The 16,241-nt window shown below is 42.1% G+C and overlaps 1 protein-coding gene across 7 annotated transcripts in view; it reads left to right on the top strand.

Moving 5' to 3' along the window:
- Positions 1–16,241, top strand: part of pax7 (paired box 7) — a 250,119-nt gene that overhangs the window by 223,510 nt on the left and 10,368 nt on the right. For all 7 annotated transcript variants that reach the window (XM_062965876.1, XM_062965877.1, XM_062965874.1 and 4 more), the window contains exon 8: positions 11,220–11,466. In XM_062965876.1, coding sequence (XP_062821946.1) covers positions 11,220–11,466 — 247 coding nt within the window. The remainder of the gene's footprint in view (positions 1–11,219; positions 11,467–16,241) is intronic.

Raw genomic sequence — 16,241 nt, 5'->3', positions numbered from 1 at the left:
AATGATAGAGTAGATGAGGGATAGGTGGATGTTGGATGGTAGGGTAGCTATATGAGGAATGGTAGAGTTGAGAGATAGTGGATGAATGAATGATAGAGTAGATGAGGGATGGATGGATGGATGGATGTTGGAAGGGTAAATAGATGATGGATAGAGTAGATGAGGAATCAATGGATGTTGGATGGTTGGGTAGTTAGATGATGAGTGAATGGATCGTAGAGTAGATGTGGGATGGATGGATGTTGAAAGACAAGGTATATAGCTAATGGATGGTAGAGTAGATGAGGGATGGGTGGATGGTGAATGATGGGGTAGCTAGATGATGGATGGTAGAGTAGATGTGGGGTAGTTAGATATGTTGAATGGTAGATAGGTAGATATGAGGGACAGGTGTCAATCCTAGATCAATGGGTGGCCGATAGACCAAGCTGGATGTCACCAGGCATCGAAACAGGACAGGTAGAAAGAATCAGACCCGACTTTAGCCAACGGCAGGATGTTGAGGCCCAAAAGGCTAATTTAAGGATCAATGGTTAAGTAGATGATAGGTGGATGGATGGTTGGGTAGAAGATAGGTAGATGAATATTTGAGTAGACAGTATGTCAATGATGGATGGTTGAGTAGATGATAGATGGATGGGTGGGTGGTTGATTAGATTATAGGTGGATAGATCGGTGGATGGAAGATTGAGTAGATGATAGGTGGATGGATGGCTGGGTAGAAGATAGGTAGATGAATGAGTAGATGGTATGTTGATGAATGGATGGTTAAGTAGATGATAGATGGATGGATGGGTGGGTGGTTGATTTTAGGTGGATAGATGGGTGGATGGAAGATTGAGTAGATGATAGGTGGATGGATAGAAGGATCGATGGTTAAGTAGATGATAGGTGGATGGGTGATTGGGTAGAAGATAGGTAGATGAATATTTGAGTAGATGGTATGTCGATGGATGGATGGTTAAGTAGATGATAGATGGATGGATGGGTGGTTGATTAGGTTATAGGTGGATAGATCGGTGGATGGAAGATTGAGTAGATGATCGGTGGATTGAGTATATGATGGGTGGATGGATAGAAGGATCAATGGTTAAGTAGGTGATAGGTGGATGGATGGTTGGGTAGAAGATAGATGAATATTTGAGTAGATGGTATGTCGATGGATGGATGGTTAAGTAGATGATAGATGGATGGGTGGATGGTTGATTAGATTATAGGTGGATAGATCGGTGGATGGAAGATTGAGTAGATGATAGTGGATGGATAGAAGGATCGATGGTTAAGTAGATGATAGGTGGATGGGTGGTTGGATAGAAGATAGGTAGATGAATATTTAAGTAGATGGTATGTCGATGGATGGATGGTTAAGTAGATAGATGGGTGGACGGTTGGATAGAAGATAGGTAGATGAATATTTGAGTAGATGGTATGTCGATGGATGGATGGTTAAGTAGATGATAGATGGGTGGGTGGGTGGTTGATTAGATTATAGGTGGATAGATTGGTGGATGGAAGACTGATTAGATGATAGGTGGGTGGATGGTTGGGTAGAAGATAGGTAGATGAATATTTGAGTAGATGGTATGTCGATGGATGGATGGTTAAGTAGATGATAGATGGGTGGATGGTTGGGTAGAAGATAGGTAGATGAATATTTGAGTAGATGGTATGTCAATGGATGGATGGTTAAGTAGATGATAGATGGGTGGACGGTTGGATAGAAGATAGGTAGATGAATATTTGAGTAGATGGTATGTCGATGGATGGATGGTTAAGTAGATGATAGATGGATGGGTGTTTGGGTAGAAGATAGGTAGATGAATATTTGAGTAGATGGTATGTCGATGGATGGATGGTTAAGTAGATGATAGATGGGTGGACGGTTGGATAGAAGATAGGTAGATGAATATTTGAGTAGATGGTATGTCGATGGATGGATGGTTAAGTAGATGATAGATGGATGGGTGGGTGGTTGATTAGATTATAGGTGGATAGATCGGTGGATGGAAGATTGAGTAGATGATAGGTGGATGGATGGTTGGGTAGAAGATAGGTAGATTTCCTGCTTCTTAGCGGGGGGTTGGACTAGATGGCCCATGAGGTCTCTTCCAACTCTACTATTCTATGATTCTATGATTCTATGAGATGAATATTTGAGTAGATGGTAGGCCGATGGGTGGGTGGTTGGGTAGAAGATAGGTAGATGAATATTTGAGTAGATGGTATGTCAATGGATGGATGGTTGAGTAGATGATAGGTGGATGGGTGGGTGGGTGGTTGATTAGATGATAGGTGGATAGATCGGTGGATGGAAGATTGAGTAGATGATAGGTGGATGGATAGGAGGATCGATGGTTAAGTAGATGATAGGTGGATGGATGGTTGGGTAGAAGGTAGGTAGATGAATATTTGAGTAGATGGTAGGCCGATGGGTGGATGGTTGGGTAGAAGATAAGTAGATAAATCTTTGGGTAGATGGTATGTCAATGGATGGATGGTTGGGTAGATGATAGATGGATGGGTGGATGGTTGATTAGATTATAGGTGAATGGATAGAAGGATCGATGGTTAAGTAGATGATAGGTGGATGGATGGTTGGGTAGAAGATAGGTAGATGAACATTTGAGTAGATGGTATGTCGATGGATGGATGGTTGAGTAGATGATAGATGGGTGGGTGGGTGGTTGATTAGATTATAGGTGGATGGATAGAAGGATCGATGGTTAAGTAGATGATAGGTGGATGGATGGTTGGGTAGAAGATAGGTAGATGAATATTTGAGTAGATGGTATGTCGATGGATGGATGGTTGAGTAGATGATAGATGGGTGGACGGTTGGATAGAAGATAGGTAGATGAATATTTGAGTAGATGGTATGTCGATGGATGGATGGTTGATGGGTGGTTGATTAGATGGGTGGTTGATTAGATTATAGGTGGTTAGATCGGTGGATGGAAGACTGATTAGATGATAGGTGGATGGATGGTTGGGTAGAAGATAGGTAGATAAATATTTGGGTAGATGGTATGTCGATGGATGGATGGTTGAGTAGATGATAGATGGGTGGGTGGGTGGTTGATTGGATTATAGGTGGATAGATTGGTGGATAGAAGATTGAGTAGACGATGGGTGGATGGATGGTTGGGTAGAAGATAGGTAGATGAATATTTGAGTAGATGGTATGTCGATGGATGGATGGTTGAGTAGATGATAGATGGGTGGACGGTTGGATAGAAGATAGGTAGATGAATATTTGAGTAGATGGTATGTCGATGGATGGATGGTTGATGGGTGGTTGATTAGATGGGTGGTTGATTAGATTATAGGTGGTTAGATCGGTGGATGGAAGACTGATTAGATGATAGGTGGATGGATGGTTGGGTAGAAGATAGGTAGATAAATATTTGGGTAGATGGTATGTCGATGGATGGATGGTTGAGTAGATGATAGATGGGTGGGTGGGTGGTTGATTGGATTATAGGTGGATAGATTGGTGGATAGAAGATTGAGTAGACGATGGGTGGATGGATGGTTGGGTAGAAGATAGGTAGATGAATATTTGAGTAGATGGTATGTCGATGGATGGATGGTTGAGTAGATGATAGATGGGTGGACGGTTGGATAGAAGATAGGTAGATGAATATTTGAGTAGATGGTGCTTTCGCTGTGCCGAATGAGGCCAGACTAGATGGCCTTTGGGTTCTCCTCCATCCGATGTGCGTGCAGGACCCCGGTGGCTCTCAGCCTGCCTCTTTCTCCGAGAGAGACCCACCTGCCCCCCGCCGGCCCCAACCTCCAGACCTAAAAATAAAGCTATCGATGGCCGAGATTGGTTCTCCTAATTGGGCGCGGCATTCCGAAGCCGCCTGCGTTTATCGTAAAGGGCACACATTTCCCGGCTTGAGCTTCCACGGACATCAGCCCCGAGGGCAGGCTCAGAATCGGAGAGAATTAATTACATTTCTTCTTTTTGAAAAAAAGGAGAGAGAGGAGACGGGGGGAATCTGCCCTTCTTTTTGCAGCATGAGAGGGAGCGATGAAATCCCAGAGGGGAGAATGTGATGGGGTTGGAAAATAAAATAAAACAGAGGAGGGGAGTCGGCCGTCTGCTTCTTCGCCGTCGTCTTCTCCTCATTTAAGGCCATCGGAGCCAAAGAGATTTGGTTCGGTTCCGGCTCCTCTGGAGAGATACGTAGGAGCAGAAAAGTCAACCGGTTCAAGAATATTGATGCAAAACAGTGCAAACTTCCTCGCACTAAGCTAAAAACCCAATGCCTGAAGGATCGGGAGAGTGAAATGACTGGCAGTGTGCAAACGTGCAAGTCGAGTGCAAACAAAGTGTCTTGGCCCCATTTGAGGAGGCCACCCCTGGCAGTGAGACCAGGGAGAAGCCTGTTGGCAGAAACCCGGGCAAGTGATCCAGGGAATACATTATTATTATTTTATTATGACACAGCAAACAAGATAGACATGCTGGATTTCGTATCACAAAATCACAAGTCAAACACTTCCCAAGTGTCTAGGACTGTGTGATGTATTTTCGGATGATGCGTGCAGATCCCAGCAGGGTGGCCTTTTGCAGTTGGCAGATCGTGATTTTGTCAATGTCTATTCTTTCCAAATGCCGGCTGAGATCTTTTGGCACGGCACCCAGTGTGCCCATCACCACGGGACCCCCTGCCCTGGTTTCTGCCAGAGTCTTTGCAGTTCAATCTTGAGGTCCTGATAGCGGCTGAGTTTTTCCTGTTGTTTTTCAGAGGATGGGTTTGGGCTGTAGAGATGCTGATTCCTTCCAATGCGAGAGGTCCCATTCATCAAAGGTGCAGGGTGGTGAAATTGGTTCTTCCCCCAAGGGCAAGGAGAGGTGATTTCCCCCACCTGAATAGAAGTATTGTGTTGTAACGTCCAGGTAAAGTCCAACAATATAGGTGAAACTGGGAACTTGATGAGGAAGTTCCCAGCTTAGTTTCTATACAATAGTGTGGGAGGCAAGACATCTTTGGGTTCAGGAACACGGGGAATGGGGATCTCAGGAGCATAAAACATTAGGTTGACACAACATATAGGCAAAATAGGAGCACATAGGAAAACACATGGAGTGTTTGGGGCAAATTATATACATGAGAGACATAGTTTTCCAAAGTACCTTTAACAAGCCAGGCTCCCCAGTAAGTCATTGGGTTAGTGCTCCGGCAGGCGCCAGAGAGAGAAAAAAGAGGAAAAAAAGGAGACTTCAGTGAGTGGGGACCTGGCCCAGGTAAACTAGACATCCCAAGGACCCAGAGCTGGTTTTCTCATGTAACACGTGGAAGGGAGTGGTGTGCAATAAGGGCATGGGTTGATGTGCAAAAAGTGATATGCAATAAAGGCGTGCAATGAGTTCACCAGTCAACGTGCACAGGTTCACATTCATAATCACTCCTTATTTTTCATTTATTTTGCTCAATAAGTCAACAAATAAGCATTGGTTTGATGTCACTGAAATAGAGTAGTATTGCTGCTTCAAAGCCTGGCCGCCTTCGACCAAGGCTAATCTTTTGTTGGTTTGGTTGAATTGCACCGAATAGCCTTGCAATGGTCACTCCTTGGAAAATGATTGGTTTTGTGGCCAAATTTGGCGTGATTTGGCCCTGTGGTTTTGTTGTTAACTTGGTCCTAATTGTACACATTACATTTATCTATATATATAAAAGAGTGATGGCATCACGGCGACCCACAAAACAACAAAACTACAGGCCCCCCAACCTCGAAATTTGACAACACAACCCATCATCCACACCTCTAGGTTGATGCAACAAAAAGAAAAGAAAAATAAAGTCCTAATTAGAGAGAGAGGAATTTTATCCAATTGCTGCCAGTTAGAAGGCTAAGCTCCTCCAACTTGGTCTCCTAGCAACCCAATAAAAAATAATTAAAAACACTAAAAAATTAATACAATAAAATACTATAATAACAGAAAATAACTAAAACTAATACAAGAAAATAAAATATAATAAAAAGATAACTTACAATAAAATTTATTAAAAAAATATACAAATAACGTCAAATAAAAATTACACAATTTTTAACCAATACCACCACCACTTTGCCACAGCAACGAGTGGCCGGGCACAGCTAGTGTATGTATGTGTGTGTGTGTGTGTGTGTGTGTGTGTGTGTGTGTGTATATATATATATTGCTGTTTTTGTCTTTTTATATTGTGAATTATGTTTATAGGGCTGTTGTATGTTTTCCGGGCTGTATGGCCATGTTCCAGAAGCATTCTCTCCTGACGTTTCGCCCACATCTATGGCAGGCATCCTCAGAGGTTGTGAGGTATGGAGAAACTAAGCAAGGAAGGTTTATATATATCTGTGGAAAGTCCAGAGTGAGAGAAGAACCCTTTGTCAGTTGGAGGCCAGTGTGAATGTTGTAGTTAATCACCTTAATGAGCATTGAAAAGCTTCATCCTGCCTGGGGGCATCCTTTGTTCAGAGTCATTAGCTGCCCCTGGAACTCCTCTGTTTTCAGAGTGTTGCTTCTTATTTATTTACTGTTCTGATTTTTGAGTTTTTTTTAATACTGGTAGCCAGATGTTGTTCATTTTCATGGTTTCCGTTGAAGTTGTCCACATGCTTGTGAATTTCAATGGCTTCTCTGTGTAGTCTGACATGATAGGGTTTGTGTTTGTTTGTTGTGGTCGACTGTGTTGTTGGGCTTTTGCCCCATGTAAGCTGCCCCAAGTGGTGGTGGGGTATAAATAAAGTGTTGTTATTATTATTATTATTATTATTATTATTATTATTATTATTAGTTTAAGCGGCAAGTAGGAAGTGTATTGTGGGGATGGTGTGGCGTGAAAAACAAGTGTGCAAAACAAGCTTGATTGTGAGCAAAAGGTTTGCCAGTTGGTGGCATGGGAAAAGTTCATTCAGGGAGAGTATTCAAAAAGTGCATGACGATAGTGTGTTGTTTCTATTGTTTTTATTGTTATTTTAAAGCTACAGTAGAGTCTCACTTATCCAACACTTGCTTATCCAACATTCTGGATCATCCAACGCATTTTTGGAGTCAATGTTTTCAATATATCGTGATATTTTGGTGCTAAATTCATAAATACAGTAATTACTACATAGCATTACTGCGTATTGAACTACTTTTTCTGCCAAATTTGTTGTCTAACATGATGTTTTGGTGCTTCATTTGTAAAATCATAACCTAATTTGATGTTTAATAGGCTTTTCCTTAATGCCTCCTTATTATCCAACATATTCGCTTATCCAACATTCTGCCGGCCCGTTTATGTTGGATAAGTGAGACTCTACTGTAATTGTATTGTTTTAATCTATTACTGTAAACCGCTCTGAGCCAAACTGGGAGTAGTGGTATACAAGTCTAATAAATAAAAATAAAATAAAATAAAGTAAAAAAATAAAAAGTGCACCAATTCCTAATAAATAATTTTAGACAACGAGAAGAAATTGGACAAAAATGATGATATTTTATTTACATACAGTAGAGTCTCACTTATCCAACATAAACGGGCTGGCAGAATGTTGGATAAGCGAATATGTTGGATAATAAGGAGGCATTAAGGAAAAGTCTATTAAACATCAAATTAGGTTATGATTTTACAAATGAAGCACCAAAACATCATGTTACAAAACAAATTTGACAGAAAAAGTAGTTCATGACACATTAATGCTATGTAGTAATTACTGTATTTATGAATTTAGCACCAAAATATCACGATATATTGAAAACATTGACTACAAAAATGCGTTGGATAATCCAGAACGTTGGATAAGCGAGTGTTGGATAAGTGAGACTCTACTGTATTGTGCTACAGCCACTAGGATGACCTTTGCGAAAATGTGGAAACTGGAGGATATCCCGAAAAAAAAGACAAGTTAGAATGAAATACAAAATATGGACAAACTTACGTTCCTTTTGAAAGAGACGAGAGGAAATGTTGCTAGAAGGACAAACTGGAAGAATATCTTAAGAAATGATTTGAAATATGTGCACACTCACACTTTTGTGGCAACCAAAAGTGTGAGTCTGGGGCAACAATGCGCAATGCAAAATAAGTGCGCCACCTGGTGGCCCAAAGTGCAATGGCTCGTTTTCCAGTGAGTCCTGAAATATGAAAAATCGCAAAATGCCAATCATCCTGATGGACAGGAGGGCAGATTTCCTGCCCGATTAAGAAAATATACTTATCGGAAGCAGAGGGGTGATCGATTTTGAATGAGGCGCTGCGATGCTCTGAGAAAAAACGCATTACGGGCAAGGAGGAAGGTCATGTGGCGTCGCCCAGGCCTTCCTGGCCAAAGTTGTTTTTATTGTTGTTTTGTCGTTTTATCCCACTCCCCTCCTTGTACATACACTTTATACAACAAACTACAGAAGTTACATTTGAAATCTCAGTCTCAATCTTCATTTTTCCACTCCACATCTTAGTACGTTCTCTAAACTGGTTCCCACCTCCCCTTGATTATTGCAACCTTTTCAATTTTATCTCTGTTATTCCATTTGCAATTTGTGATTTCTACATTTAACATCTCTATATATAACTAGCTGTGCCCAGCCACGCGTTGCTGTGGCAAAGTGGTGGTTGTATTGGTTAAAAATTGTTGTGTAATTTTTATTTGACATTATTTGTATTCTTAAATTAATTTTATTGTAAGTTATCTTTTTGTTATTATGGTATTTTATTGTATTAATTTTTTTAGTGTTTTTTATTATTTTTATTGGGTTGCTAGGAGACCAAGTTGGAGGAGCTTAGCCTTCTAACTGGCAGCAATTGGATAAAAGCAATTATTCCTCTCTCTCTAATTAGGACTTTATTTTTTTTTTCTTTTTTGTTGTATCAACCTAGAGCCGTGGATGATGGGTTGTGTCGTCAAATTTCGAGGTTGGGGGGCCTGTAGTTTTGTTGTTTTGTGGGTCGCCGTGATGCCATCACTCTTTTATATATATAGAAGAGTGATGGAATCCCGGCGACCGACAAAACAACAAAACTAAAGGCCCCCCAACCTTGAAAATTGACAGCACAACCGCTCATCCATGCCTCTAGGTTGGTACAAGAAAAAGAAAAGAAAAATAAAGTCCTAATTAGACAGAGAGGAATTTTATCCAATTGCTGCCAGTTAGAAGGCTAAGCTCCTCCAACTTGGTCTCCTAGCAACCCTCTAGGTTGGTACAAGAAAAAGAAAAGAAAAATAAAGTCCTAATTAGAGGGAGAGGAATAATTGCTTTTGTCCAATTGCTGCCAGTTAGAAGGCTAAGCTCTGCCCACTTGGTCTCCTACCAACCCGCTCAGCCCAGGGGACAGGCAGAGTTAGGCCTCACTTAGGCCTCTTCCACACTGCCTATAAAATACATAGACCCCCTCTACCCTCACCACTTTCACAGTACACAAACAACCAAATGCATACTAAACATAAAGACAACCATACAACAGACATTCAATACCACCACTACCTCAACAATTTCTCACCAACACCACCAGACAACGCCACAGCAACGCGTGGCCGGGCACAGCAAGTATCAACTATATACTTATACCAATTCGTCAGAGTCCATTTTGTTTTATCTTTCCAACCCCTCACTAAAACAATTTGTGCACATGCTATTCATTTGTCAACCATTTTTTCTTTTTGTATATCCTTGCATGTAGTACATTTCTATTAACTATTACTATTTGTAGATTTCGCATTCTATTGATTTCTCCTTCAATCCTTCTCCAGTATTCTTGCACCCGATCACACTCCCATATCATGTGATTAAACAAACCGCTTTGTTCACAACCGTGCCAACACCTATCTTTCATCCCTGGTTAAAAAAAAACGTGAAAGTTGTGCAGGAGTTCTGTACCATTTTTGTAACATTTTCCTTCTTGCTTCCCTTAATACACTGTACTTTTCTTTTGCTATATTACTTATTTCCCTTTGTATAGCTTCCCTCTCAATTTCCATGTCCATTCTCCATGTTTGGAAAATTTCCTCTATTATTTCTTCTTTTACCATTATAATTTGTTCGTACAGATCTCCTGCCACCTTCTTTTCCCCTCTCAAACATTTCCTTGTTGATGTGGGATTTGTGTATTGATAGTGTTTAAATGAAATTTGTGTCTTGCAAGTGTTGCATACTGATTGCATCATCCAGAGTGTAACATAGTCTGGAAAGAGTTAATTGCTGAGAAGCTGTGTTGACCTTGATGTGTGGCTGGAACTGGGGAGTATCCAGACACAAGTGTGTATGCTTTACTGATTATTACATCAGTTCTGTTCTGTCTGCCTAGAGTGAGAGCCCTGTGTCTATTGTCTGCAAGTCTGTTTGTCTTGATTATTACTAAAGTCAGTAAAACTTTGTATATAGTTTTACCAACGTCTCTGATGTCTCTTCGTTCTGCGTTCCACTGATTCCATCCAACTACTGCTGCGCTGCAATTACTCTGACATTCCTAATCACCTTCTCAAATGGACTGTCCTGTTCTCTAATTTTTTTTCCTCAGTCTAAAAATTTCCTGTCTTATAGCCCAGCTTTGAATCCAATTCCCTGATCCTATCCAATTCTGAATTTCTTTTTGTTCTACAGGGTCTCCATCTACTGTAATCCTCCACTAACCTTTTCCCTCTACTTTCAATTGATCTCAATGTTCTGCCTATAATTTCGTTATTATTGTAATTAATTTGCCATATTTATTTATTTATTTATTTATTTGCAGTATTTATATCCCGCCCTTCTTTCTCACCCCGAAGGGGACTCAGGGCGGATTACAATGAATACATATATGGCAAACATTCAATGCCAACAGACAAACAACATACATTAGACAGACTCAGAGGCATTTTTTTGACATTTTTTTCCAGCTTCACGATTCCGGCCACAGGGGGAGCTGTTGCTTCACCGTCCAGTAGTGGCTGTACTTCCTCATTCCTTTTCCTCGTGTTTTTGCTGGCAGTTTTATGGTGTTGTAAATTAGCCTCCCGCATAAAGCGTCCCTAAATTTCCCTAATTGACAGGTGCAACTGTCTTTCGGGGCTGCTAGGTCAACAGCAAGCCAGGTTATTTAATGGTCGGGGGCTTAACCCGACCCGGGCTTCGAACTCATGACCTCTCGGTCAGTAGTGATTTATTGCAGCTGGTTACTAGCCAGCTGCGCCACAGCCCGGCCCATATAGTTGCCATCTTATTCTCATTGCCTGGACTTTGCTTCTTCTTTCTTTTTTAGGTGATGAGCATCCTGAGCAACCCCAGCGGGGTCCCGCCTCAGCCCCAGGCCGACTTCTCCATCTCCCCGCTCCACGGCAGCCTGGAGACGGCCAACTCCATCTCGGCCAGCTGCAGCCAGAGGAGCGACTCCATCAAGTCCGTGGACAGCCTCCCCACTTCCCAGTCCTACTGCCCTCCCACCTACACCACCACCGGATACAGCATGGACCCCGTGGCCGGATACCAGTACGGGCAGTACGGGCAGAGTAAGTATCCCATCCCATTGAGAAGCAAGAGGTGGGGAAGGCTGGGGGGGCCCAAGTCAAGGGAGCCGTGAATCCTCCCCAGGCATTAATGTGGAAATCCTTCCCACAGCCAGGGGCGGCTCAAGCGGTAAGCGAACTACGCATTTGCGGAAGGCGCCATCCTCTAGGGGGCGCAGTTGAGGCACATCCAGGCGCCCAGATTCCAGCTGCAAAAAAGAGGGAGGGAAACGCCGCTTCTTTCCTCCCCAAAGTGCTGCAAGGAAGGAGGCCGGGGGGCTCGAGGAAGAGAGAAGCGGCAAGTGATTGGTTTGGGGAAGGGCCGCCAAAAAGTCTGCTTGCTTACACTTGAAAATTACCTAGGGCCGGCTCTGCCCACAGCCCACATGATTTCTGAGAACTTTCCAAAAAGAAACCTTCAGCCCATAGCAGATGCACCGCCATACTGGCATGTCCCAATCTGGGAGAGAGTAGGTCTATAAATAAAGTGGTGGGTGGTTGGGTAGCTGATGAAGGGATAGTTGAATAGATGATAGGTGGATGGGTGGATGGTTGAGTAGATGATAGATAATTGGATGGTTTAGATCATAGGTGAATAGGTGGATGGATAGATGGTTGAATAGATGATTGGTAGATGATAGATGGATGGATAGATGGTTGAATAGAGGATAGGTGGATGATGGATGGATGGTTGAATAGATGATTGGTAGATGAATGGATGGATGGTTGAGTAGATGATTGGTGAATTGATGGATAGATGGTTGAGTAGATGATGAGTGGAGGGATTGATGTTTGGATGGATGGATTGATGGTTGAGTAGATGATTGGTGAATTGATGGTTGAGTAGATAATGAGTGGAGGGATGGATGTTTGGATGGATGGATAGATGATGAGTGGAGAGATGGATGTTTGGATGTTTGGATGGATGGTTGAGTAGATGATAGGTGGATGATGGATGGATGGTTGAATAGATGATTGGTAGATGAATGGATGGATGGTTGAGTAGATGATTGGTGAATTGATGGATAGATGGTTGAGTAGATGATGAGTGGAGGGATTGATGTTTGGATGGATGGATTGATGGTTAAGTAGATGATTGGTGAATTGATGGTTGAGTAGATAATGAGTGGAGGGATGGATGTTTGGATGGATGGATAGATGATGAGTGGAGGGATGGATGTTTGGATGGATGGTTGAGTAGATGATAGGTGGATGATGGATGGATGGTTGAATAGATGATTGGTAGATGAATGGATGGATGGTTGAGTAGATGATAAGTGGAGGGATGGATGTTTGGATGGATGGATTGATGGTTGAGTAGATGATTGGTGAATTGATGGTTGAGTAGATAATGAGTGGAGGGATGGATGTTTGGATGGATGGATAGATGATGAGTGGAGAGATGGATGTTTGGATGTTTGGATGGATGGTTGAGTAGATGATTGGTAAATTGATGGATAGATGGTTGAGTAGATAATGAGTGGAGAGATGGATGTTTGGATAGTTGAGTAGATGATAGGTGGCTGATGGATGAATGGTTGAATAGATGATTGGTAGATGAATGGATGGATGGTTGAGTAGATGATGAGTGGAGGGAGGGATGTTTGGATGGATGGATGGATGGATAGTGGAGTAGATGATTGGTGAATTGATGGATAGATGGTTGAGTAGATCATGAGTGGAGAGACGGATGTTTGGATGGATGGTTGAGTAGGTGATTGGTGAATTGATGGATAGATGGTTGAGTAGATAATGAGAGGAGAGATGGATGTTTGGATGGATGGATGGTTGAGTAGATGATTGATGGGTGGATGGATCCCAGGACACAACCCAGTGGCGCTTATTTTGAGATTTTCTCTCTAGTCATTGATGTCTCTTTGAATGTAGTTTTCCAACCAATTATTGATGGCATTTCCATCGATTTTACATCAAATCAACTCAATTCATCTATCAATTCCACACTAGGATTGGTGTCATCCCTGCCCCGGGTTTTAGTCCAGACTTGAGGGTCCTAACTTGAGGGTCACCAGCCACAGCTGAACTTAGTGGAGATCGATTCCGAGTAATGTGTTATTTGCGTGACTTCCAAGCACCAAAATGTGACTCAACCGAGTCTCCCGCTCAAGAGATCAGTCCTTGGTGAAGGAGTCACACATTCCTGAGAATCAAGGCCTTTAATTCAAGGAGGAACTTTGGTTTCGGTCAAAATCGCACAGGAAATGGGGTGCGCAAAGGGGCGAGAGGGTGAACCATTGCAAGCCCAAGGCAAGGAGGCCCAAGTCCTTTGGTCATTTCTTCTGAACTTCCAAGTTTACCGGGGTCACCGAGACACTTTCGAGGGGGGGGGGGGGGTCGGCTCCGTTATCGAGTTTACGGGGTCACCAACATTCATTTCCATCGGGGTCGGTCCACCGAGTCGACCTTGGTGGCTGAAATCCATTCCCGAAACGAGCTGGAAGGGTCAGCGGCCCTCCGGGTTTGACCGGATCACCGAAACTTGAGCCAAATCTCCACCAGGACGAAGAGAGGGTTCAAGGATTAGCTACGAACGAACCAGACTCAACCCCAAAGTATATCAAGGTAGATATCACAGAAGACTGTCACCTGGGATGGCGACATCAATGATCCAAACCTTTTTCTTTTCCACCACTGTGATGTCTGGTGCGTTGTGTTCCAGAACTTTGTCAGTCTGGATTCGGAAGTCCCACAGTATCTTTGCGTGCTCATTTTCCACAACCTTTGCTGGTTTGTGATCCCACCAGTTCTTTGCTGCTGGGAGGTGGGACTTGAGGCATAAGTTCCAATGAATCATTTGGGCCACATAGTTGTGCCTCTGTTTGTAGTCTGTCTGTGCAGTTTTCTTACAGCAGCTGAGGATATGATCTATGGTTTTGTCGGTTTCCTTGCACAGTCTGCATTTTGGGTCATCAGCTGATTTTTCGATCTTGGCCTGAATGGCCTTTGTCCTGATGTCTTGCTCCTGGGCTGCAAGGATCAGGCCTTCTGTCTCCTTCTTCAGGGTCCCATTCGTGAGCCAGAGCCAGGTCTTCTCTTTATCAGCTTTTCCTTCAATTTTGTCAAGGAACTTTCCATGCAATGTTTTGTTGTGCCAGCTGTCAGCTCTAGTTTGTAGTGCGGTTTTCTTGTACTGGTTTTTTTCTGCTGTCTGCTATCCAGACTATATATATTTATAGTAATTATTATTATTATTATTATTATTATTATTATTATTATTATTATTTTATTATGACACAGCAAACAAGATAGATATGCTGGATTTCATATCACAAAATCACAAGTCGAACACTTCCCAAGTGTCTAGGACTGTGCGATGTATTATTATTATTATTATTATTATTATTATTATTATTATTATTATTATTATTATTTTATTATGACACAGCAAACAAGATAGACATGCTGAATTTCGTATCACAAAATCCCAAGTCGAACACTTCCCAAGTGTCTAGGACTGTCTGATGTATTTTCGGATGATGCGCGCAGATCCCAGCAGGGTGGCCTTTTGCAGTTGGCAGATCGTAATTTTGTCAATGTCTATTGTTTCCAAATGCCGGCTGAGATCTTTTGGCACGGCACCCAGTGTGCCCATCACCACCGGGACCACCTGCACTGGTTTCTGCCAGAGTCTTTGCAGTTCAATCGTGAGGTCCTGATAGCGGCTGAGTTTTTCCTGTTGTTTTTCGTCAATGCGACTGTCACCTGGGATGGCGACATCCATGATCCAAACATGATCCAAATTATTATTACAGTAGAGTCTCACTTATCCAAGCTAAACGGGCCGGCAGAAGCTTGGATAAGCGAATATCTTGGATAATAAGGAGGCATTAAGGAAAAGCCTATTAAACATCAAATCAGGTTATGATTTTACAAATTAAGCACCAAAACATCATGTTATACAACAAATCTGATAGAAAAAGTAGTTCAATACGCAGTAATGCTATGTTGTAATTACTGTATTTATGAATTTAGCACCAAATTATCATGATATATTGAAAAAATTGACTACAAAAATGGCTTGGATTATCCAGAGGCTTGGATAAGCGAGGCTTGGATAAGTGAGACTCTACTGTATTATTATTATTATTATTTTACCCACATCTCCTTATAGTGTAACACATGGTTAAAACATATAGATAAAGCACAACACTATTAAAATACATAGATTGAGATATCCACAGGGAAAATCCATTGGGAATAGCCCGATATTGCTGTGCTGCCGCTTTACCTCCTTTGTGCTGCCTTTCCTCTATTGCATCAAGCCTGAATTTTCCCCATAAGTTGACTAAACTGGGGCTGCCCATTCATGGAATGGCAAAGTCTGCTTGGTGGCAATTATCACCCATTGCCGAACTACTCGCGAGTTGACCTCTTTTTCCACCCATCCCTTTGACTTTTGGAAATGAAAACCTTGTGTATGGGTCGAGGCTCTGTTTCCTCCTCCCTTTTTCTTTCTCTCTTTTTTTCCTAAAAGCTGAGTTTGATCTATTGACTCTTTGACCTTCCTCTCGCTTCTCAGGCGCACACGTGTGATTGATAAAAATCTTAAACAAATCCCGATAACCGTGTATTTCCAATAAGGACAGCCCCGGGCGAGGCGTTAGTCACACCCCGGTTTGTGTTTGCGTATTTGTGTTTCGGGAAGGGAAGGAAGGAGAGAGAGAGAAAGAAAGAAAATAAGAAAGAGAGACATAGAAGGTGGAAGACAGGCTGAATATATATATATATATATATATATATATATATATATATATATACAC

This window comes from Anolis carolinensis, unplaced genomic scaffold, assembly GCF_035594765.1.
Source record: "Anolis carolinensis isolate JA03-04 unplaced genomic scaffold, rAnoCar3.1.pri scaffold_15, whole genome shotgun sequence".
In the NCBI taxonomy this organism is placed as follows: Eukaryota; Metazoa; Chordata; class Lepidosauria; order Squamata; family Dactyloidae; genus Anolis; species Anolis carolinensis.
The sequence above is the reverse complement of the archived record's forward strand: the minus strand, read 5'-3'. Positions and strand labels throughout refer to the sequence as shown.